This window comes from Diceros bicornis, chromosome 4 (genome assembly GCF_020826845.1).
Source record: "Diceros bicornis minor isolate mBicDic1 chromosome 4, mDicBic1.mat.cur, whole genome shotgun sequence".
Lineage (NCBI taxonomy): Eukaryota > Metazoa > Chordata > Mammalia > Perissodactyla > Rhinocerotidae > Diceros > Diceros bicornis.
Window position 1 is genome coordinate 95,828,722 of NC_080743.1, and position 23,322 is coordinate 95,852,043.

Sequence of the window (23,322 nt, forward strand, 5' to 3'; positions counted from 1 at the left end):
AAACGTTGGGGTTGCGAATACCCAGTTTGTCTCTACTTTTCTCTTTTTTGGGAGTAACTTCACAATTTTTTTTTTTCTTTGTGAGGAAGATTAGCCCTGAGCTAACATCCATTGCCAATCCTCTTCTTTTTGCTGAGAAAGATTGGCCCTGGGCCTACATCTGTGCCCATCCTCTTCTACTTTATATGTGGGACACCCGCCACAGCATGGCTTGATAAGTGGTGTGTAGGCCCGCGCCGGGATCCAAACCTGCCAACCCAGGGCCACTGAAGCGGAACGCATGAACTTAACCACTATGCCACCGGGCTGGCCCCCAAGGAGTCATTTTTACATTGATATTGAAAGCCATAGGAAATAGGCTTTAGCCAAACAATTTTAAAAGATGCAAAAGTCTGAATTTTTAAAAACATATTTTATTCTATCATGTGTCAGTGTATATTAGTCTTTTATACCTGATAATAGTATCTTTGGTGGTCTAGTGGTTAAGATTCAGTGTTCTTACCGCCAAGGCCAGGTTCATTTTCCAGTCAGGAAGCCACACCACCTGTCTGTCAGTTGTCATACTGTGGTGGCTGCATGTTGCTGTGATGCTGAAAGCCATGCCACCAGTATTTCAAATACCAGTAGGGTCACCCGTGGTGGACAGGTTTCAGCAGAGCCTCCAGACTAAGACAGACTAGGAAGAAGGACCTGGCTACTCACTTCTGAAAAAATTGGCCATGAAAACCTTCTGAATAACAGCGGAGCATTGTCTGTTATAGGCCGGAAGATGAGAGGATGGTGCAAAAAGACTGATCAGGGTTCTGCTCTGCCTTCCACAGGGTCACTAGGGGTCAGAAGCGACTCAAGGGCACTAACGACAAAACAATAATATCTTACTTACCACTTACAATAACCACTTGTAAAAACCACTTGTAAGGCTGTGTGGCAAGTATTTATTTTTCTCTAAGCGTTAGGTTCCTCATCTGAAACATAGGGATGATAATACTTATTTGATACATTGTTTTGAAGATTCGCTTTGTTCTTCCTTACCACATGATATATTTTTATTTAACATATAACCTCAGAAAAATAAGGAGCTAGAGATAGAGGGTTACTATATTTTTTTACTTACTTGTAAAAGACCCTTGAAACTCCTTAAAACACTTCTGTCTCAAATCTGAAGTTCTTATAGAACCAGTAATTTCTGTCTTTGACTGAATGTGCTTATTTCTTCGGTTTTAGCCTCTGATGTTTTTCATATATCTTTTTATATCAACACTGCTCTTTTCCCAGATTTATTGATATCTAATTGACATATAACATTATGTAAGTTTAAGGTGTACAACTTAATGATTTGATGTATGTATATATTACAAAATGATTACCACAGTAAGGTTAGTTAACACATCCATCACCTCACACAGTTATTTCTTTTGTGTGTGTGGTGAAAACTTCTAAGATCTACTCCTAGCAACTTTCAAATATACAGTACAATATTGTTGACTACAGTCACCATGCTGTTTAAATATTAAAAATAGAATCAATCAGCAGATATTTATTGAGAAACTTCCATGTGCTATTCTGAGTCCTGTGAGAATACCAAAGTTTATGTCCTCTAAAAATTTCTAACCACCTTAAAAAGATATGTCTAGTATATGAAAAAATTCACTGAGAATATAAAAACAGTATTTAAAAAAACACAAAGTATTTTAATAATTTTGTGCTATGGTAGACAAAGGATAAAGGTGCTGAATTTATCCTCCATGTTAAAATATATTTAAAATTCTGTTGATATGTTATTTATCAACTAAATTCACTACGTGTTTGTTTTTTTTTTTTAACTCTAAGTATCTTCAAGGATTTCGCATAAGCCTAGAATTTTCTGAAAGGATATTGGTTTTTGGATAAAACTTTTATTTTTTTTTTTTTTAATTTTTATTTATTTATTTTTTCCCCCAAAGCCCCAGTAGATAGTTGTATGTCATAGTTGCACAACCTTCTAGTTGCTGTATGTGGGACGCCGCCTCAGCATGGCCGGAGAAGCAGTGCGTCGGTGCGCGCTGGGATCCGAACCCTGGGCCGCCAGCAGCAGAGCGCGCACACTTAACCGCCAAGCCACGGGGCCGGCCCGCGGATAAAACTTTTAAGCTAAACAACTTTCCTAGCTCTAGTTTTGCCACTGACTTTGAGATCATAAATAGGTCCTTAAAATATGGTCTATCTGAAAGCAGGTGGAAGGATTACATGACACATTAAAGTCTCATTTTATTTTTCAAATCTATGATATTATTATTCACTTTTCTTTTTTCAGGTTCAAGGTGTTTAAAACTAGAGTAAACTTACCTCAGAAGTCCTGAGACAGTCCTTAAACTATGTTTAGTTTATAGCCTTTATAGTCATGTATTTCTTTTAATGTTACAAATACTGTTCTACTTCTTTTATCATTTAGATTATTTTTGCATTTTCTGATTCATAGGAGTTAAACTTTTTTGTTTAGTATTTCATATATATCATCACTGTCAATGAACTGTGTTAATCACATATTTTGATAAAAACGTTAAGGGTAGGGAGGGCAATGACCCAATCTATTTTATAGTGGGCTACTGAAAACGATTAATTCTTAGGTTTGTGGTTAATTTTTTTTTTCAAAAATATACCTTGTGAAATACACATTATCCCTTGGAAATTAGTGATATTTCACAAATAATGTGCTCCATACTTTGGAATTGTAATATGGAGCTCGAAAAGTTTCTAAATTAGGGTTATATAAGGATTTGATTCAGTACTTTAAAAGTTTTAATGCATTAATTAGAGTGTGTTATACCAAAATAATTAATAATATATATATTATATATATATAATATATCACCATATCCATGATTTCTTATTCCCAGGCAATGAAAACTACAAACAAATAGCAATGTGTGTTCTTTACCACATAAGCATGGATGACCGCTTTAAATCAATGTTTGCATACACTGACTGCATACCACAGGTAAGTGGTTTAAGTGGTTTTAAAAAAGGCAAAAAATATGTATGTTTCACTTTCTTCTCTTGATTTGCCAGATATCCTTTTTGTTAAAAAATTCCTTCTTAAAAATAATATAAATTTGTTATAGAAAATCTGGAAAGTACAGAACAGTATAAAAATAAAAATAGCTTTCTCTTATCTAAAACCCAGAGATAACCATTTAACATTTTGGTACAATTCTTTCTACATAGTTAAAAAATAATATATTGGGGGGCCGGCCCGGTGGCGCAAGCGGTTAAGTGTGCGTGCTCCACTGCGGCAGCCCGGGGTTTGCCAGTTTGGATCCTGGGCGCGCACCAGTGCACCACTTGTCAGGCCATGCTGTGGCAGGCATCCCATATAAAGTGGAGGAAGATGGGCATGGATGTTAGCCCAGGGCCAGTCTTCCTCAGCAAAAAGAGGAGGATTGGCAGATGTTAGCTAGGGCTGATCTTCCTCACAAAAATAAAAAATAAAAAAAATAATATATTGGGATTTTTATACTATATGTAATTTATATTGCTTTATTTACTTAATAGGTCATAAGTATTCCCCCATGTCATTGAACATTCTTCAAAAAATATTGCTGATAGTTGTATAATATTCTATTTCATAAATGAACCATAATTTAAATATTGTTAAATTGTAGGTTTAGTTTTTTTCCCAATATATCACATAAAAATGTGAGCAAATGAAATGATGACACTTAAAATAGAGTGTCTGTATTTGTTTTTTTTTTTTTTTTTTGAGGAATATCAGCCCTGAGCTAACATCTGCCAATCCTCCTCTTTTTTGCTGAGGAAGACTGGCCCTGGGCTAACATCCGTGCCCATCTTCCTCCACTTTATATGGGACGCTGCCACAGCATGGCTTGACAAGCAGTGCGTCGGTGCATGCCCGGGATCTGAACCAGCGAACCCCGGGGCCGCCTCAACGGAGTGTGCGCACTTAACCACTTGCGCCACTGGGCCGGCCCCATCTGTATTTGTTTTTATTTACATTTGCGTAAATATTGCTGAGGTTGAACTTTTTTTTCATGTTTATTCATATTATGTTATAAATTATTCATTCTTGTCCCTTGCCAAGTTTTTCATTGGGATGTTAATATTTTTAGGATTAATAAGAAAATCTATATATATAATAACTCTTTTAACTCTGTCATATTATAAACATTTCCCAACTTTGTCGTTTGCCTTTTAATTTTGTTTATGGTTTTAAATGCTTTGCATTCTCTGATGGGAAAAAGCTTCATCAAAATCCTTTTATTTTTATAGCACTGTTCTCAAGAAAGCATTTTGCTATGACTCAGTTGCTTGACGTTTTATGTTAGATCTATTTGTCTTGAAGGAGTTTAGTGATTTTTTTTTTTTTACATGGACTAGTAACATTATAAGGGTAGAGATTCTATACATATATGATTTTACTTTTAGGGAATTTACGTTCATAGAATCACTATTGTCCTATTAATCTTTACTAAACTGAGCTGCACTAATTTGAATAGATGATTGGTACCCTGATTGGGCTGATCTTTAATATTATGTCATTTTTTTAATAAAATGGTTTTCTAAATAGAAAAAGCAAAATTGCAGGGTGTATAATATACAATAAAAATAACACACTTTTAAGAACACTTTTAGAGGAATATGAATAGTAAGTCATACTTATTAAAGTAATTCCTCTTAAGACTCCTACTAGCAATTGCTTGTTAGCCTAATATGTTATTAAATGTATATTACTTGAAAAATAATTAATATGTAGTAAAAAAAAGAACGTAATTTCTCTTTTTCTTAATTCTTATTGACAATCCTTCTGTTCATCTCAAATTAGTAAGACAGTTCTAAAACTGAATTTGCTATTCCAGAATTTTAACACTGTATCTTCATGCAATTAAAAAACTGGTAAATTCTCAAGGATAATTTCTTAGCCTTTTATATCAGGGGATAAACTAATTATGCTTGTTTATAGGAAATAGACATCCTTCAAAGGATATACAGCATATCTTATCTAACAAGGCAGGGCTTCTTATAGAGATAATGCATGTCAGACTGTAGTCAATGCGAAGTGTAATCAAACCCTTTGTCAAACAAGTTTTCAATAAAAGAGTAGCCATGTCAAAGAGAGATTACAGGTGATTTACTACAGTCTCACTCCATATGTTCCAAGGGTTTCTGCTTTGCAGTTTCAAAGAGTGTTCCTTTTCCAACCCGATTTGGTGTCAGAATTTCATTGACTACAGGATATGAATGGGAAAGCAGCCAAAAAAGAACAATATTCTTACATAGATTCACTGTTTTTATCCAGATTAGATTTTAAAGAGAATAACATTAAATAAAAAAGAAATAAATGTAAACTAAAAAGGAATAGAAAACTTGTTGAATTTTGAATTTGGAGTTGTTCTTTTCTTTTAGAATTTATAATCTCAGACATAAAATATGAAAGTTTATTTTAGGTAACGAATCAGAAATAAGAGGCTGTTTAGGTTGCTTTTGAGATATTGTTATTGTAGTTGAAAACTTTGTGTGTAGAAAATTCTTCCAGACCTTTTCAAGAACAGTGTTCATGTGTGTTTTCTTGCCAGATAATTTTCTAACGTCAAACATGTCTACAGTGGGGGTTTCAGAACATTTTATGATCTGTATTCCATGAACACAATCTTCCAAAACTTATTCAGTGGTCAACATTTTTTTGTTTTGTAATTTTTCTTTTTAAAAGTTCAACTCTTGTAGGTATAGTGAGGTTATGTTACCAAATTATGTCGTAAACAGCCTGAATCTTTTTAGTATGAGGTCATATTTTGAGAAACCAAATGATATCCTAGAATATATTTGTTCCTAAAGTACTATCCAGCCTATAACTTATACTTTATAGGGCTCAATTTTGACACATTTAGGGAAAGGTTGATGTGGTTTGATTGCCACCCAGTGCCAAGTTCTTTGTAAAATAAAAGAATCGTGGAAAGCAAATCTGGGATTAAATTGAACTTTCCAGGCTTCTTTCAGGAATTAAAAAGATACTCCTTTCAGAGGTATTGACTACGTGAAGTAATATTTATAATACTAGTAAAGCTTTAAACTCATTTGTGACAGCAACTGATTAACCTACTTATTAAATAAAGCCATATCTGGGGTTTGGAATATCTGAGAGTTAATGTAATACTCGGTTCACTTTGAACTTATGCACGTTAATTTTTGTTTAGTAAAGATCGTCAAGTATTGCAAATGAATTTTTCAAATGGGAAGCCTAAAATAACTTTGAAAGTAGGAAAGCAGTGGTTCATTAGTCATTCATATTCATTTCAATGATCAAAAAGAATGTGGAGTATGGTCATATTCTTTAATTACATTAGACATATATGTAGAGGAGCTTTATAAACTGTAAAACACTATACAAAAGTAAGGTACTATTAGTAACATATCAAATCTTTCTCCTTACTTTGGACCCATTCATAGTCCAATTTAAATACTGCCTTTCTTATATGTGTTTTATAGGATAAATCTATAAGATTGCAGTTCACTTTTGTAAATTATTTAACATTCAGAGTAGGTGATTATATATTCAACATGCCTCATAATCTCTCCCAATATTATATTGCTTTGCTTCTTTTGTACACTATTGCCTCTAATTATCTAATATATTCTAATTTTTTTCCCCTATGATCTCACTATTCTGCAAAATTTGGGGGCCGTGGCAAATCTTTCTTTATATATAATCTTAATGGTCTCAGTGGGTGAATTGTGTCAGATAAGCATACTTGGGGATAACCAGGAGTTAATGGTTGTATTCTAATAATAGTTAAAAGTACACATTAACAGTTCATTGTTATTTAGACCTCTAAGATGCATGTTTTGTTTAAATAGGTGCAAATGCCATCCAGATGCTTATAAAAGTATTTATTGGTAATAGAATGGCCAATCAAAGTACATGGTTAGGTAATGATGTCATAGTGTTATTCAATATTTTACCCTAGAACAATGTGCAGAATCTTCATGGTGATCCACGTGTTTTCCACCAAAGTTGTCCTATTTGGCCCGTCTTTGATCTACATGCTTCTTTTTAGCTGAATGCTGGTAAACGTCCTTTCTGACAGCCTCCTTTGCTCCTGCCTGCCATTATCTACTGAAGTTCAGAAACCAGAGCATCACTTCAAACAGCGGAGTTAGGGAGTAGCCAGTCAGAAGAGATTCCTGAGGCATGCAAAGTTCTGCCATAATCATTCAAAGATGTTTGGGTAGGGGGATGGGGGTGGTAGAGGTGTATGTGAATACAGAAAGCTGTGGGGGTTGGCCCCTGGTCACTGGTAAATAAGTGAAGTCAGGTGCCAGAGAGTCTAGACACAGTGATTTCAGTCGTGGGTCTTTGGTATCTGATACTCAATATGGGACTTCTCTGATTGAACACTATTGCCTCTTCATTGCACAGGCTGAAGCCCTTTTAGTGCCTTCCTGTTAAATTAGTAAAAGATGACAATGGACATAGTTAAAACAGAACAAATCTAGTTTTAATATTACCTAGATGTCAGCAATTGCACTCACTTTTGAAGTGCCATGGGTAACAATCAAATTAAAGACATAATGTTGCTTGTGAAGTTTGAACTAAACTATTATTTTAAAATGTGAATGCTTTAATTAAAATTGAAGTGTTTCCCTTTCTTATTATGAAAAACTAATTCTGTATCATGATACATTTCATTCACATTTAGTCCTAATTTCTCTTGATTTTGGGGGGTGGGGGTTGGATAAGGTTTCAAACCATGCATTATTTTTTAAAAATCTAGCTCCTGATTATTTCACCACAGGATTTAACATGAAAATTACCAGGAAAAAAAAAAAACAAAAACCTTGGCTTCTAAACAAATCACCTGTAACCTCATTTTTAAGGGCAATTTTTGTACTATCAGGTTAATTTCAAGTAAATAGCAACAGATATTTTGCCTTCTTAAAGCATTTTTTTGATGTAACAGATTTTCATTATTATAAAAAAGCTTCTTGGGGCCGGCCCGGTGGCGCAAGCGGTTAAGAGCACACGCTCCTCTGCGGCGGCCCAGGGTTCACCGTTCGGATCCCGGGTGCGCACCGACGCACCGCTTGTCAAGCCACGCTGTGGCGGCGTCCCATATAAAGTGGAAGAAGATGGGCACGGATGTTAGCCCAGGGCCAGTCTTCCTCAGCAAAAAAAGAGGAGGATTGGCAGATGTTAGCTCAGGGCTGATCTTCCTCACACACACACAAAAAAAAGCTTCTTGTGTCAGGAAAATTTGGAGGAAATCTATAACAGGTTTTTAATTAGAGTATGAAAAACATACTACTTACATTAATTAGGAGATTGTCACCTACATTTTTATTAATTTGTAATTTAATTTTAATTGACAGTTAATATATAGAAAAGCAAAATCTGTTAAATGTATACCCAATAAATTAAAATAAGATTATTTTATTTTTGCCATAGAATTTTTTTATTCTGTAACATTATTAAGTGTTAATGATTCTTTACCCAAAGGTTCCATTAGCAGCAACATTTGTGGTTAAAGAGCTGCCCTCTGGGAAAAGGCATGATACATGCCAACCATTGATCTGCTCTAGTGTTCTGTAGTTTTCAGCATATGGTGATTTATATATATATGATATAGTTTTGTTAGAATTATACCTAAGTTTTTTAATTTTTTGGAGCAATTGTGAGTGGATTTGTGTTTTTAATTTTGGTTTCCAGTTTTTCATAGCACGTAGAAATAAGATTGATTTTTGCGTGATTTTTGTGTATTGACCATATATCCTTTCTAAAACATAAAAGTTATCTGGAACTAACATAGAAAATAATCAAAACAAGATTTAATGGAATAGGGTCTAACCAGTCAACAAATAGTTATTATTCACTTCCTATGTATAAGGCACTGTGCTGGATTCGCAAAGGCGTGTTGATCTAAACAGGTATTGCCCTGAGATAAAACATAAGAAATTTTTAGATTATAAATTTTAGGATTGACGTCCATATGTTATCAATTTGACTTAGAGAAAAATATCTTTACATAATATACAGTAAGTTAATTTGTTGATTTACCAATAATAGAAGACTAGCTTTGCAAAACTATAGCATAAAGTTTGTTCATTTCTCCTTTATTATAGCAACTATCTCTCATCATGATAAATGTGGATTACCGCTAAATGGTATAGGTAGCCTACCTTTTCCTTTCTACTTTTCTGTCTGCTGCTTCTCAGACCATCCTTAGCTTTCTCTTATCATTAAATAGAATTCTTTTCTTATTTTATACCATGCCCAAATGATTGGATGCAGCCTACAGCTTCAGTTATCAACCACGTATGATAATTCCTAAAATTATACCTCCAGTCCAAACATTTCTTCTAAACTCAGGCTTGCATTTATAACTTTTACTGAATATCTGCACTAGACTATCACATAAGGCAGCTTAAACTTAACACATCTAAAACCAAAATCACTGTCTTTTCCTTAAAGTTTTCTCCTACTCTAGTTTCTCTTTTTTGGTAAATATTAGCACTACCATCCATGTTGTTGCTCAGGGCAGAAACCTGGGAGTCATCTTTGACACTTCCTCTCTCTTAACCCCAACATCTAGTCAGTTATTAAATCCAATTTTGATTTTCTTTCCTAAATATATCTCTAATCCATTCTTTTATCTCTATCCCTACTGTCCTACCTAGTCCAGGCAGCCATCATCTTACGTGGACTTTTCCTCTAGCCTCCTAGATGGTTTTCCCACATTTTCTTACCTTGTTTCAGTCTGTTTTCTACACTGGCCAGATCTTTTTGAAATACAAATCTTATGCTGATACTCACCTTATTTAGAAGCCTTTAATGGCTTCTCATTATCCTTAGGATGAAGCCCCAAATCCTTAACATGTACTTCAAGACCCTGCATAATCTGGCTTTTACCTTCTTATCTCTCAACACTGTTTCCCTCACTCCGACTATGCTTGCCTTCCTTTAGTTCTTTAGAAAATCATGTTCTTTCCTGCCTTGTAACCTTTGCACAGGTTATTTTCTTTGCTCAGAAAGCTCTACTTCCACACAATATTTTAAATTCCTTAAATACAAAGGCTTTATCTATTTCTCTTGTATTCTCCACTGTACTTTGAAGTTTATATTTAATGCTGAGCGCCTAGTTGTTCATTAACCATTTATTCATTCAGTTATTCAGTAGTGGAGCCTACCACTTCTATGTGTTAAAAATGTAATTGTGTTATATTATTTTCAAACACGTTGTGATAAAATACTGCTTCTGGTTTTTGTGTTATTTTGAGTAAAATATGCCCTGTTCTCCTTGCTAGTTAATGAAGATGCTCTTTGAATGTTCGGATGAACGAATTGACTTGGAACTCATTTCTTTCTGCATTAATCTTGCTGCTAACAAGAGGAATGTACAGCTTATCTGTGAAGGTTAGTGCCTTTGAGCCTCATAGATAACATCTATCATATAGCAATTGACATGTGATAGAAAATAGATAATAAGGAATTAAGAATTATAGTAGCTATATAAATCATTTTTAAATAGTTTTTAAAATAATGGCTATAATCCTTAAAGGTCAGATAGACTCGGGATATTCTTACGTCATGAGTAGAAACACTTACCTTTCAATAACATTTTATAAACCAAGGTCAGTTACCTTTAATTGGAATTTAATATTTAAAAACATTTGCTAGATGAAACAAAACTTTTTATTTGCAAAGCAATCTGTTACAATGTAAGATGATACAATACAAATGTATCAGGTATTTATTTCTATAATATCTTTGTAAATGGCTTGTCATGCATTTTATTTCAGAGTCTGCTCAATAGTTTTTTCTTATTTGAAAAGTTATATGTGTTTGTTATAAAAAGTACAAATGAGCAAGTAGAAAAAAATTAAAATTTAACTTCCACTATCCAGAGATAATCACAGGTAAAATTTTGGTGCAATGCTTCTGTATATTTTTAAATTCAAATGGGGTTCTTTTCTCTATATCTGGTGACCTGTTTTTTGAAATTAATAATATCTTGAATATCGTTTTATGTGATTAAATGCTTTTATAAAACATAATTGCCAATAGCTGCAAAATAATTCATTAAAGGATTTCCCAAATTTAATCTGCTGTTTTGAATATTTAGTTTGTTGCCACAGTAATTTTCTTTTCTCTGACTCTTTCCACATTTCCATTTTTATATTCTTAGGATAAATTTCTAGAAGTACAATTTCTATGGGTCAAAAAGTATATTTTAAAAATCTGTGGTACATATTCCATACACAAAAGAGCACATACTGTGTGATTCCATTTATGTGAAATTCTAGAACAGGCAATACTAATCTCTGTTTAAAAAGAAGAAAGAGAAGGAAAAGAAAAAGAGGAAGAATAGGAAAAGGAGGAGAAAAGAAGAAAAGTGATTGTGTTTGGGGAATAGGATTGACTGGGAAGGGGCACAAGGGAACTGTCTGGAGTAAATGAAAATATTCTATACCTTGATATGGGTATGAATTACACAGGAGCATACATTTATCAAAATAAATCTATTGTACACTGAAAATTTATGCCTTTTACTATATGTAAATTGGGATTTTTTGAGAACTATAAACAAAAAATCATTAAACTTAAGTGAATCTTAATTTTATTGGGGAAATTTTCTTTTTCTCTATCAGGAAATGGGCTGAAGATGCTCATGAAGAGGGCTCTGAAATTCAAGGATCCATTGTTGATGAAAATGATTAGGAACATTTCCCAGCACGATGGACCGACTAAAAATTTGTTTATTGTAAGTATAGTTTTTGGCTTTCTGTCTATTAAAATAGCCTAAGAATTGAAGTGTCAAAGTGCTGCATTTGGTAATATAACTCTTACTGATCTCTCGTCAAATATTAACTCACTATCCAGGTTGGCTCTTCTGTTATCAACTTCCTTCTAAGTTAGCTCCTAGAAATCTCAACCTAAGTTTTAACGTTGTTTTTGTTTTATGATCCATACCCCTAACACTTCACCCTCATTCCAGTTTTCTTGCCTTAAACCAGTTCACCATAGGCTCCCTTTGCAATTTAGCTCAAGATTATTAAAAACAAGAGAATCATATTTGATACTTATTTTTTCCTCCTATGGGTTAAATTACTAGATTGGTTCTTCTGCAGAAATCATATTTTAAATTTGTATTAAAATTCTATTTTATTCAGGATTATGTTGGGGACCTTGCAGCCCAGATCTCTAATGATGAAGAGGAGGAGTTTGTGATTGAATGTTTAGGAACGCTTGCGAATTTGACCATTCCAGACTTAGACTGGGAATTGGTTCTTAAGGAATACAAGTTGGTTCCGTACCTCAAGGATAAACTAAAACCAGGTCTGTACATAATCATTAAGTTATTTCTTTCTGTTGCATAATCATTATTTCTTTCTGTTCCAAATAAGGCTGCTAGAGCAGTATTTTGTGACCATTGTTGTATAGGAAACACATTTTCTTCCCACACCTCTAGTTCTAGCTCTAGTTCTAGTTTCTTTCTCCTCTTATATGTATGTACTCCTTTTCCTAACAATATATTTTCTTAATATTAGTTTTCCTTCCCTATCTTGCCTTCTTGCTTATTTTTTTATCCTGCCTTTTAAAAATTACCAAATACCATCCCCCTCTACACATGTGTACACATGCATTCACGGAGTTCTTTGAAGCATTCAATGAGACTTCTATTTTCTGTGTTTACATTGTCATTCATTTGTATTTTCAAAAACTCATTTTGATTTCTCTACTGCCCTCCCTCACCACCACTAACTGTCATCAGTGAACATGGAAATTTGGAAAAAGGACAAATTTTTAAGCATGTTAAGGATTCATAAGAACTGATTTAATAGCTTTCAGTATCTTTTCTGTGTGTTGAAATTTTGGTAATATAAAAGGATTTGGATCAGGACATTTCAATGAAAACTTTCTGTGATTTGACTTTACTAGGTGCTGCAGAAGATGACCTTGTTTTAGAAGTGGTTATAATGATTGGAACTGTATCTATGGATGATTCTTGTGCTGCATTGCTAGCCAAATCTGGGATAATCCCTGCACTCATTGAATTGCTGAATGGTAAATTATAATTTATCTTACTTTATTTTTATGCTAATATATAAACAAGTTATTAGTTTAAATTTTTAAAGATAAAATAGAGTCTACAATCATGAAATATTTATCTTGTTACATTAATCATCTGATAGCAACTTAAATTATATAGTTAAGAAAAATGAATTAAATATACCTCTTACTGGGATTCAATAGAGTAATATCAAAGAGCTTCAGGTTGCAAAGGTAAGAATGTTGCTATAAAGCAATTCAAGACCAATTTTACAGATACTGTTCCTCTCATCAGCCTTGAACAACTAATATTCTATCATTTCTTCTTTCTGCTCAGCTTTGTGTTGGTTGAATTGGATCTCTTATCTTATACAAACCCTTTTTTTAATATCTTGATTTGTAATCAGAAAGTTCATTAGGAAATTAATTCTAAGCATCATATTCCCTCCTAGAACCAGACATAGTATTATCCTCTAAACTTTCTGCAATAAAAAAAGTATTCTTTATCTTCATTGTCCGATGCATGTGGCTATTGAGTACTTGAAATATTGCTGTTGGGACTGAGACCTTGAATTTTTAATTTTATTTATTTTTTAATTTAATTAGCCACAATGGCTTATGGTTACAATATTGGATAGTGGAGGCCTAGTTAGAGTCTTCCCCTTATATTTGTATTGTTCTTAAGGGGCCAGGGTTCATTGTTCTCCATATTGTGTACAAAATTTATCTGAATCTAATGTTATTCTATTAGGGCCAAGTTCTCTGGACCTTGTGTTAGTCTGTTTAGGCTGCCATAACAAAATACCACAGACTGGTGGCTTAAACAACAGAAATTTATTTTCTCATAGTTCTGGAGGCTGGGAAGTCCAAAACCAAGGTGCCAGCTGATTTGGTTCCTGGTGAGATCTTTCTTCCTGGCTTGTAGAAGGCTACCATGGCAGAGAGAGAAAGAGAAAGAGAGTGTCCTTACATCCTCACACAGCAGAGAGAGAGAGAAAGAGAGAGTGCGTGAGGGAGTGCAAGCCCTCTGGCATGTCTTCTTATAAAGATACTAATCTATGGGATCAGGACTCCACCTTAGGACGTCATTTATCCTTAATTACTTCCTTAGAGCCTTATCTCCAAATATAGTCACATTTGGAGTTAGGGCTTCAACATATGAATTTTGGAGGGATGCAATTCAGTCCATAGCAGATATTATAAATTAAAGGTAGCTGTAGTATAGGGGCAGGTTCAGATCCCAGGCATGGACCTGCGCACCGCTCATTGAGCCATGCTCTGGCGATGTCTCACATTAAAAAAAATGGAGGACTATTGGCACATACATTAGCTCAGGGGCAATCTTCCTCAAGCAAAAAAAGGAAGATTGGCAACAGATGTTAGCTTAGGGCCAATCTTCCTCACCAAAAAAAAAAAAAAAAGTAGTTGTAGTAGAAAGTTAAAGGTGCTAATATGAGAAACCTAAAAAGACACTAATCTCAGTCTTTCCTATACTACGTATAATATTTATACATTTTGTATTATTTTTAATAGACTTTTTTGAAATATACATAAAGAAAAATATACAGATTATAAGTATATGGCTCAATGAATTTTCAAAGTGAGCACACCCATGTTATTCCCATTCACATAAGAAAATAAAACATTACCAGCACTCCAGAAGTCCCTTTTCTGCCACCTCCCAGTCATTATCACCCTCTCCAAAGTAGTTTCGATCTTTTCTTTTATAACCCATAGATTAATTTTGCTTGCTTTTGAACTTTATGTAAATAGAATCTAGTTTCTTTTGCCCTACATTATAAATGTAAGATTCATCTATGTTGTATACAGAAGTTTGTTCCTTTTCATTGCTGTGTAAATATACCACTATTTTTCCTTTTTACTATTGATGGATAGGTAGGATGGTTTTCTTTTCTTTATTTTTTTTAAGGAAAAGGGCTATTATAAATAGTCATGTGCCGCATAATGACATTTCAGCCAACGATGGACCGCATGTATGGTGGTGGTCCCTTAAGATTAGTTCTGTATAGCCTAGGTGTGTAGTAGGCTATACCATCTAGGTTTGTGTAAGTACAATCTTGTTCTCACAGTGTTCTCACAATGATGAAATTGTCTAATGATGTATTTCTCAAAACGTATCCCTGTCGTTAAGCAACGCTTGAATGTAATGCTCCTATGAACATACTTAACCTATCATTTGGTGAACATATGTACTCATTTCTATTAGACACATACCTAGGAGTAGAATTATTGGGTCATAGAGTAGCATATATTGGGTTTTAGTAAATAATGCCTACTGTTTTCCAAAGTAGTTGTGCCAATTTTCAGTGCTACCAGCAATGTACAGATGTTCCAGTGGTTCTGTATCACCACCATATCTGGGCATTGTCAGTCTCTTTAATTGTAGCCTTTGCTGTGGTGTTTCATTGTAGTTTTAATTTGTATTTCCCTAATGACTAGTGAAATTGAGTACCTGTTTGTGTTTATTGGCCTTTTAGATATGGCTAATATTAGTGAGGTGCCTAAATCTTTTGCCCATTTCTCTCTTTTGAATTTTTGAAAGTTTGATTTGTAAGTTCTTTAATATAATGCATTTTAAAGATTTTATTTATTTATTTTTCCCCCCAAGCCCCAGTAGATAGTTGTATGTCATAGCTGCACATCGTTCTAGTTGCTGTATGTGGGACGCGGCCTCAGCATGGCCGGAGAAGCGGTGCGTAGGTGTGCACCCGGGATCCGAACCCAGGCTGCCAGCAGCGGAGTGCGCGCACTTAACCGCTAAGCCACGGGGCCGGCTAATATAATGCATTTTAATATAATGCATTTTAATAGGTCATCTAGAGATAATTCTTCTATGTTTGAAGTATTCCTACACATACTATATATGTATTTACTTCAGTACACCCTTCTCATAGCCAGGAGTTTTCAGATTCGAAATAATTAAAAGAGAGACTAGATAGTTGGGAGGTGAAAGTGAAGACAATGTAGTTGGCAGAGTGAGAATGAAGATTTTGTGGTGAGCTGGAGAAAGTTGAAAGAAAATGGCCTCTTGTCTTTGAATTACTGTCCCACATTGATTGTGATTGAGAAAGCTGAGATAAGTATAAAGCAAGCTGATAGAACTAGCTCAGAGGGTTTTACTATGTTTTGATGTTTTCTCACTCTGACATGAGGTTATCACAGGCAGAGGCTGTATACTGCTCTTTTTAAGAAATATATGAATTTTCAAGATTAAAACCCCCCGGGATAAGTGAGAGAACACTGTATACCAAAGAGTAATTAATAGAATTTTAATTTAATTTTAATTAGTGGTACTTTGGCAACTTAGTGAGGGAAATCATTTGGAATAGATTGGAGTTTAAGGGGCCCACAATTTATTCCACACAACTAGTTGGATGCTCTGTTGACTTGTAAATCTGTGTCTAACAGATATTGAACTGTTGCCAAGAGTTGATAGCAAACTAACTATTGGTAAATCAAATTTTATAACCAGTACCTAAAAATTAGATTTCTGTAAGTGTTTGCTTTTGCCATTACATATTAATCAGTGGACATCAGCTATTCTGTTAAAGTATTTGTTTGATATTAAAAATTTATTAATTAGCATAAAACATAAAATTCTTTTTTACTATTATAATTAATTAGATTGAAACTAAAATACTTTATATTTCATGCCAGTAAGTAAAGTTTAATTTCATTAATATTATTCAACAAAGAAAAATACCTGTTTCTAATAGTCTAATTTCTACCAAAAACTTAGAATATAGAAGGTGTAACCTTTTTTAAGAACTGTTTTTCTCATGTGAAGTCAACATTAAAGAGACAAAATAGAACCAGATTTATTTCACAAAGTAGAATTGTTTGAAGAATTCTTATGATGGACCAAAATAAATAAATAATGGTGGTAATTTAATCAATTTCTTTATATCTGGTGGCAAAATATAGTGAAAATTACAGAGAAGCACTATTACTATTCCCTTAAACCAATTTTGTTCCTCAGTTCTTCCTAAGTACAACCTAATCTTTTGAGACAAACATTCTAGGATAGTCTGGTTTAAGCTCAGAGATGATATAATTTCTCTTTTTCAAAATCTTATTTTCTATCTTTGTATTTTAAAGTAATTTAACCTGTTTAGTTTAACTACAACCAAATTTACTAAAACTTCTGAAAAATATTATGAAATTTCCTCACTGATCATCATCATGTAATTTAGAAAAAACACTTAAGACATAAATGATATATGCCACCCATATATTGTAATAATTTAAACTAATTGTCCTTTTACCTGGCTCCTTGACACTTTTAGTTTTTCTCATTCTCAGGTTTTCCTCTCACTGTTGTTCAATTTGGTATATAAATATAGTATTCTTTCATTTGAAGTTTTGTCTTTTCTTTCAGCTCAACAAGAAGATGATGAATTTGTGTGTCAGATAATTTATGTCTTCTACCAGATGGTTTTCCATCAAGCCACAAGAGATGTCATAATCAAGGAAACACGTATCCTTTCAGTGTTTACAATAGATAATGACATTTCACATATTCAGAAAAGGTGTATCTTTAGGTATTTTTTCTTACAAATGTTCAAATAATCTAGAAAATATCAAGTTTTGAAATAAGTTTAGAGAGCAACATACATATATCAGAACTTCCTTCTCTATTAACATAAATATCAGAGGTTCCTAGGGCTATCCTTAGTCTTCTTTTAATCTTACTCTATTCTCTCTACATGGGAAAACACATCTATTCCCATGACTTCAGCTACCAACTATATGCTAACTATTAAATATCTTCAAAACCTCTTTCTTGAGTCCCAGGCGTTTGTTGCTAACTGCCACCTGTCTTCCGCCTACCTAAAGTGGCATAGTATGGTGTAGCCTAAAGAGCATTATAATCAGGTAGCCCTAATTTTAAATTACCTTTTACCACTTATAAGCTGTAGGACCTTGAATAAGTTACTTAACCTCTTTGAGCATACAATCTTGAATCTATAAAATGGTCATAATATTATTAAAATAAAAAGACAACCACCTATCTTATAGGATTGTTATAACTACTAATGGATTTTAAGTGCCTATAATAGTTCCCAATACACAGAGATACACAGTAAATGGTAATTTGTCACTATTGTATCCAAAAGGGTACTCAATATTGCCAACATCTTTCCCTGAAAAACAGTCTACCTTTTGTATTCATAGTGGGTAATAATAGTATCATCCACCCAGTCTCATAGCTGAAATTTTTGTGTCTGCTATCTCTTTTACTACACATAATTAATCATTCATTTATTCTGCAAACACTTATCAAGTGCTGACCATCTAACAGACACTGTTTTAAGTGCTGGATATATAAAAAAAAAGTCAGTTACTGTCCACAAGGAGTTTATAGTCTAGTTGGAGAGATAGATAAGTAAATAAGAAATATAAAATTATAATCCAGTGTGATCAATGTCATAAAGATATGTGTATAGGGCCAAGGAGAGGGTATATAACCAAGTCTGGGGATGTCATGAAAGACTGGCAGTGGAAGTGGTATCTAAGCTGAATCTTTGTGGCTTTGTTTTTTTTTAATTGTGATGGTCTGCCTGGTTGTATACAAAAAAAATTCTGCTTTTGAACTCTACTGCATAAAATCCTTCATTACCCATGTGAAAAATCTAAATTGTTTTGCTTAGCATACATAGCTCTTCAAAACCTGATCTTAACCTGTATTCCAAAAATTTCCCCTGTAACCTTACAATACATAATTTTCTCTTAGCACACCAAATTTCTCATTCATCAGATATGACCTGCCTTGTCATCACTCACTGCCCCTTTGTGTGCTTTATCAACCTCAAATGTGCTTCTCACCTTTTTTACCTGACAGCTTTCAACTCATCAAAGAGAAAAGTTTATAAGCCATCTTCTCAGTTAAGCTTTGCTAATCCTGTTCCTCCCTCCTTCCCTGTAAGAGGAATTTATTTTCACCTCTAATAAAGTACTTTAAATTATGTATTTATATGCCTTTATCTACCAGAAAATTTTGAGCTCCTCAAGCTCAAGGACTGGCTTTGTCTTTCTCATTTTTATCTATACCCAAAACTTAACATAGTACCTGGCATGTGGTTAGTACTTGTTTAGTCAATGAACTCATGTATCTAAATGGTTACTGCCCTTTTAAAATTAATACCTTGGGAGACTTTTTTTTCAATGATGATGGACCATTGCTCAAAACATTTTGAAACTCTCCTGGTGTAACATTCAAAGCCAATGACACATGCTTTAAGTATCATCTTTGGAGGAAAACTGCCTTGCTTTTGAGGACAAGTTTAATTTCTGGAACCATAAGAAGTATCCAAGAGTCAAGACTGATGAATAACAAGTCTACTTGAGAAATGTCCATTTTGATATGGGCTATCAAAATGCAAATACTTTTTGCCTTATCAGCTACATTGAGAGATCTCCTTTTATCATAAAGTAATAAATATTTTTTTAAATGTGGCATATAAACTAACTGTCCCAGGAAGATAAATTCCAAATACACTTTTGAGCCATGTTAACATCATTGCAACAAATCAACTTTTCCTGGCTGTGTTCCATGGAACATATTCCTTTAGTATTAATAGTTGATTAATGACAAAAGGTTTTGTAATAAATGATTTTGGGAAACCCTGAATTAAATAGGTTTTCTTGCTTACAGGGTCCTAGGATCTTTAATATGCTTTTCTGGGTTGAGAGTCTCTAAAAGGGTAGTTTATATATGGAATACTTATGTAACTACAGAACACACTATAAGAAACACATATTAGAAAACATTAAAATGAAAGTATAGCTTTCCTAGGTAACTTTTTTGAAAGATAACCTTTGTTTGCATATCATAGGGTTTTTTCTGAGGACTAAAGATGAATGACATGTTTAAAGTACCTACTGAGTGCCTGGCACATAGTGAATAAGTGTTACTGTCTCTGCTCTGATCTTTCTGTTTCAAATGCGCTCTCAGTACCTTATTATCAAAGCTGACAGTATTAAGACAAATTCCATTTGATTTTTCTTCTCAGTATACATTTATTTTCATTTTCTCCAAAGTTCAGATTTTGTTAAACTATTGAACCTGAAGTCAATGCTTCTTAAATAGTTATTCTGAAGAATATAACATGTTGATAATGGTGAGAATGGGATATAAAACATCTGCTGGATTAAAATTTTTACAAAAGCATCAAGGAATACTACTTAGAGCTGATGCTTTCCTCCATGTCTTAAGATTAGATAAAGATCACTGAGTGCTTTTTCCCAAATGTTTTGATGTTCAAAAATTGGGGCTGGCCCAGTGGCATAGTGGTTAGCTTCACGCGCTCAGCTTCGGCGGCCCAGGGTTTGCAGGTTCAGATCCCAGGCATGGACCTACACACTGCTCATCAAGCCATGCTGTGGCAGGGTCCCACATACAAAAATAGAGGAAGATTGGCATAGATGTTAGCTCAGCAACAATCTTCCTCAAGCAAAAAGAGGAAGATAGGCAACAGATATTAGCTCAGGACCAGTCTTCCTCACCAAAAATAAATAAATAAATAAAAATTTGTTGTTAATGCCATTGAGTTGACTCCCAGCAACCCTGTGTACAGCAGAGCAGAACCCCGGCCGGTCTTTTTGAGCCAGCCTCTTACCTTTCAGCGATACGTCAGACAGTGCTCTGCTGCTATTCACAGGGCTTTCATGGCCAGTTTTTTCATAAGTTGGTGGCCAGGTCCTTCTTCCTAGTCTGTCTTAGTCTGAAAGCTCCTCTAAAACGTGTCCACCATGGGTGACCCTGCTGGTATTTGAAATACCAGTGGCATAGCTTTCAGCATCACAGCACCACGCAGCCGCCACAGTATGACAACCGACAGATGGGTGATGTAGTTCCCTGACCGGGAAACAAACCTGGGCTGAGGCAGTGAGAACACCGAATCTAGACCACCAGGGCTGGCCATTAAAAATTATTAATAAAATATTTCTCCAAAATTTTAAGTATTTTATTGTGATTTACTCTACAAAACCAATGTATTTAAATATTTTAAAGATTTATTAGACAAGAAATCATTTCTTTTTCCCATTATTTTTTAAATTAGAAAATTTGATCAATATTATTTGATATAATTTTAAACAGAATGAGAGAAACTTGACATTTGAGATGACTGGTATAGACTTATTTTAGGTAAATATATGATTTATATTAAGATGTGTGGAATATTAAAAATGCCTCTCAACACAACTCATAGGATTTGAGAACCTAGAACTAAGAACTAATGCTATGGTAATAATGAATTTTCATATAATTGCAACAATTGCAATATGAGAAATAAAATAACCCAAATTTGGCTAGATCCTTTTAGATTCCCCTGAGAATTTCTAAGGTGTTCCTAAGAATTTTGTTGTTATTTTATTCTCACAAAAATCACGTAGAGTATGTAGAGTAGGTCTCATTTATTTATTCATTAAATAACAATTTATTGAGCACCTTTTATGTTCCCAGAGCTGGGGAAACTCTGTGAACAAAATAGATAAAGTCCTTACCCTAATGGGACTTACATTCCAGGGGAGAAAAGAGGAAATAAACACCATATTCTTTTCAGTTTTTTTTTTTTAAATGAATTTCGGAGGGTACACAAATATTTTTCTGCATTTTAAATATATCCTTTCTTTTCCCCCCAAAACTAGTAAGTAGCACTGGCAAGTAGAAGATCTGGGTCAACATCTGTGTTTGCCACTTGCTATGAAACTTGATAAAAATTTTTTCAGCATTATAATCAGTGCTACAAAGAATGTGATTTGCTTGTACACATGCTCGAGTTTCGTCATAGAAACTCGTGGCCTCTGTTTCCAATACATTTTTGACCAAGACAGACTGTAAGTATTGGAGATCATAACTTTCTCTTTCCTCACTGCCTCTTTTAGATTCATTGAGGTTTCTTTATTGATTTTTCTTTGTTCTTCCTTTTCTCCCTATTTATTTGTTATTTACACGTTGCATTTCTTTTCTTTTGGGAGTTAAACTCAAATTTCAACATTATCACCAAGTTCTAAAGGAATATATCTAACCTTGTAAGTCTAACGTCTCTACTTCCATCTTCCATGTTATTTGCTATTTAGTATAATAATTTCACCTCATGTTTATAACATTTTTGTAACATTTTAAAGTTAATTATTATTTTAATTAATACCTTTTAAAAACCAGTGCTTATTTAAGGTTTAAAATATGTTGACCCATTTCCTCCTTTACTATTTTTTCTTGAATTGCATTCCTGTATTTCTCAGAGTTGATTTTCTTTCATAATGAATTTCATTCTCTTATACTGCTTACTGAATATCAATGAATAATAAAATATATCTGCATTTGGAAATAACTAGTTTGTCCTCTTTAATAATAATTTAGCAGAATATGGAATTCCAGATCACCAGTTATTTCCTTCAGCAATTTGAAGGTATTTTTCCACTGTTTTCTGGCCTGAATTGCTGCCAGTGAGAAGTCTGTAGTCTACTAGTTATTGGTATCTATCATAAAGTCTGATGACAATTTACTTTTTCTCTTATAAGTGGCTCGATCTTCTTGCCAGGAAAACCAAAGGAATGTTTCTGTTTCTTTAAAGCCAAGTAGTTTTATTAGAATTTGACTTGGCATTCAGTATCCTTGCTCGATTTTTCCAAGTATGCAAATGTGCTCTTTTAGTATGTAATTTTGTCTTTTTTTTTTTAATTTCAGAAAAGTTTTCTTCAGTTATACTTTTTAGTGTTTGTTCTGTTCTATTGTTTTGGTTGTCTTCTTTGGAATTTCTATTATGTTGGATCTTCTTTGCCTATCTTTAATGTTTGTCATTTTCTAATCTTTGTTTTTAATCTCTTTTATGTTTTAATTTTACAAATTTTCTTCCTTTTTACTTTCTATTTCTCTTAGTTTTATCTGTTGTTTTTATTTACTCTTATGTTACTATAAATTTAGTTTTATGTATCTGAATTATTTTTACTTTTAGTTTTGGTTCTTTCCTGAATTATTTTATTTCTCTGAGTTTTCTAATTCTGATTTATTTTGTTCTTTCATATATATTCTATTGTTTTCTTAAATTCGTTTATCTCTTTTTGAAATATTAGCTTGCAGTTTTCATCTTTATGTGAAAATGTCCTATGTTCTCTCTTTCTTATAATAACCATATATGGAATTGGTCTGTGATTCTTTTCTGTTGCTCTTTTTGTGTGAAATTAATTTTCCTGAACTTTTAGGAGGGCCAGATCAATCAAGAAAGTTCTTATAGCTAGGAAGCTCTGGAGCTCCC

The 23,322-nt window shown here is 33.7% G+C and overlaps 1 protein-coding gene across 2 annotated transcripts in view; it reads left to right on the forward strand.

Annotated features, from left to right (window-relative positions):
- Positions 1 to 23,322, forward strand: part of KIFAP3 (kinesin associated protein 3) — a 171,568-nt gene that overhangs the window by 96,978 nt on the left and 51,268 nt on the right. For both annotated transcript variants that reach the window (XM_058540099.1, XM_058540101.1), the window contains exons 11-16: positions 2,877 to 2,977; positions 10,294 to 10,402; positions 11,638 to 11,750; positions 12,160 to 12,325; positions 12,929 to 13,054; positions 17,439 to 17,537. In XM_058540099.1, the coding sequence (XP_058396082.1) occupies positions 2,877 to 2,977; positions 10,294 to 10,402; positions 11,638 to 11,750; positions 12,160 to 12,325; positions 12,929 to 13,054; positions 17,439 to 17,537 (714 nt within the window). The remainder of the gene's footprint in view (positions 1 to 2,876; positions 2,978 to 10,293; positions 10,403 to 11,637; positions 11,751 to 12,159; positions 12,326 to 12,928; positions 13,055 to 17,438; positions 17,538 to 23,322) is intronic.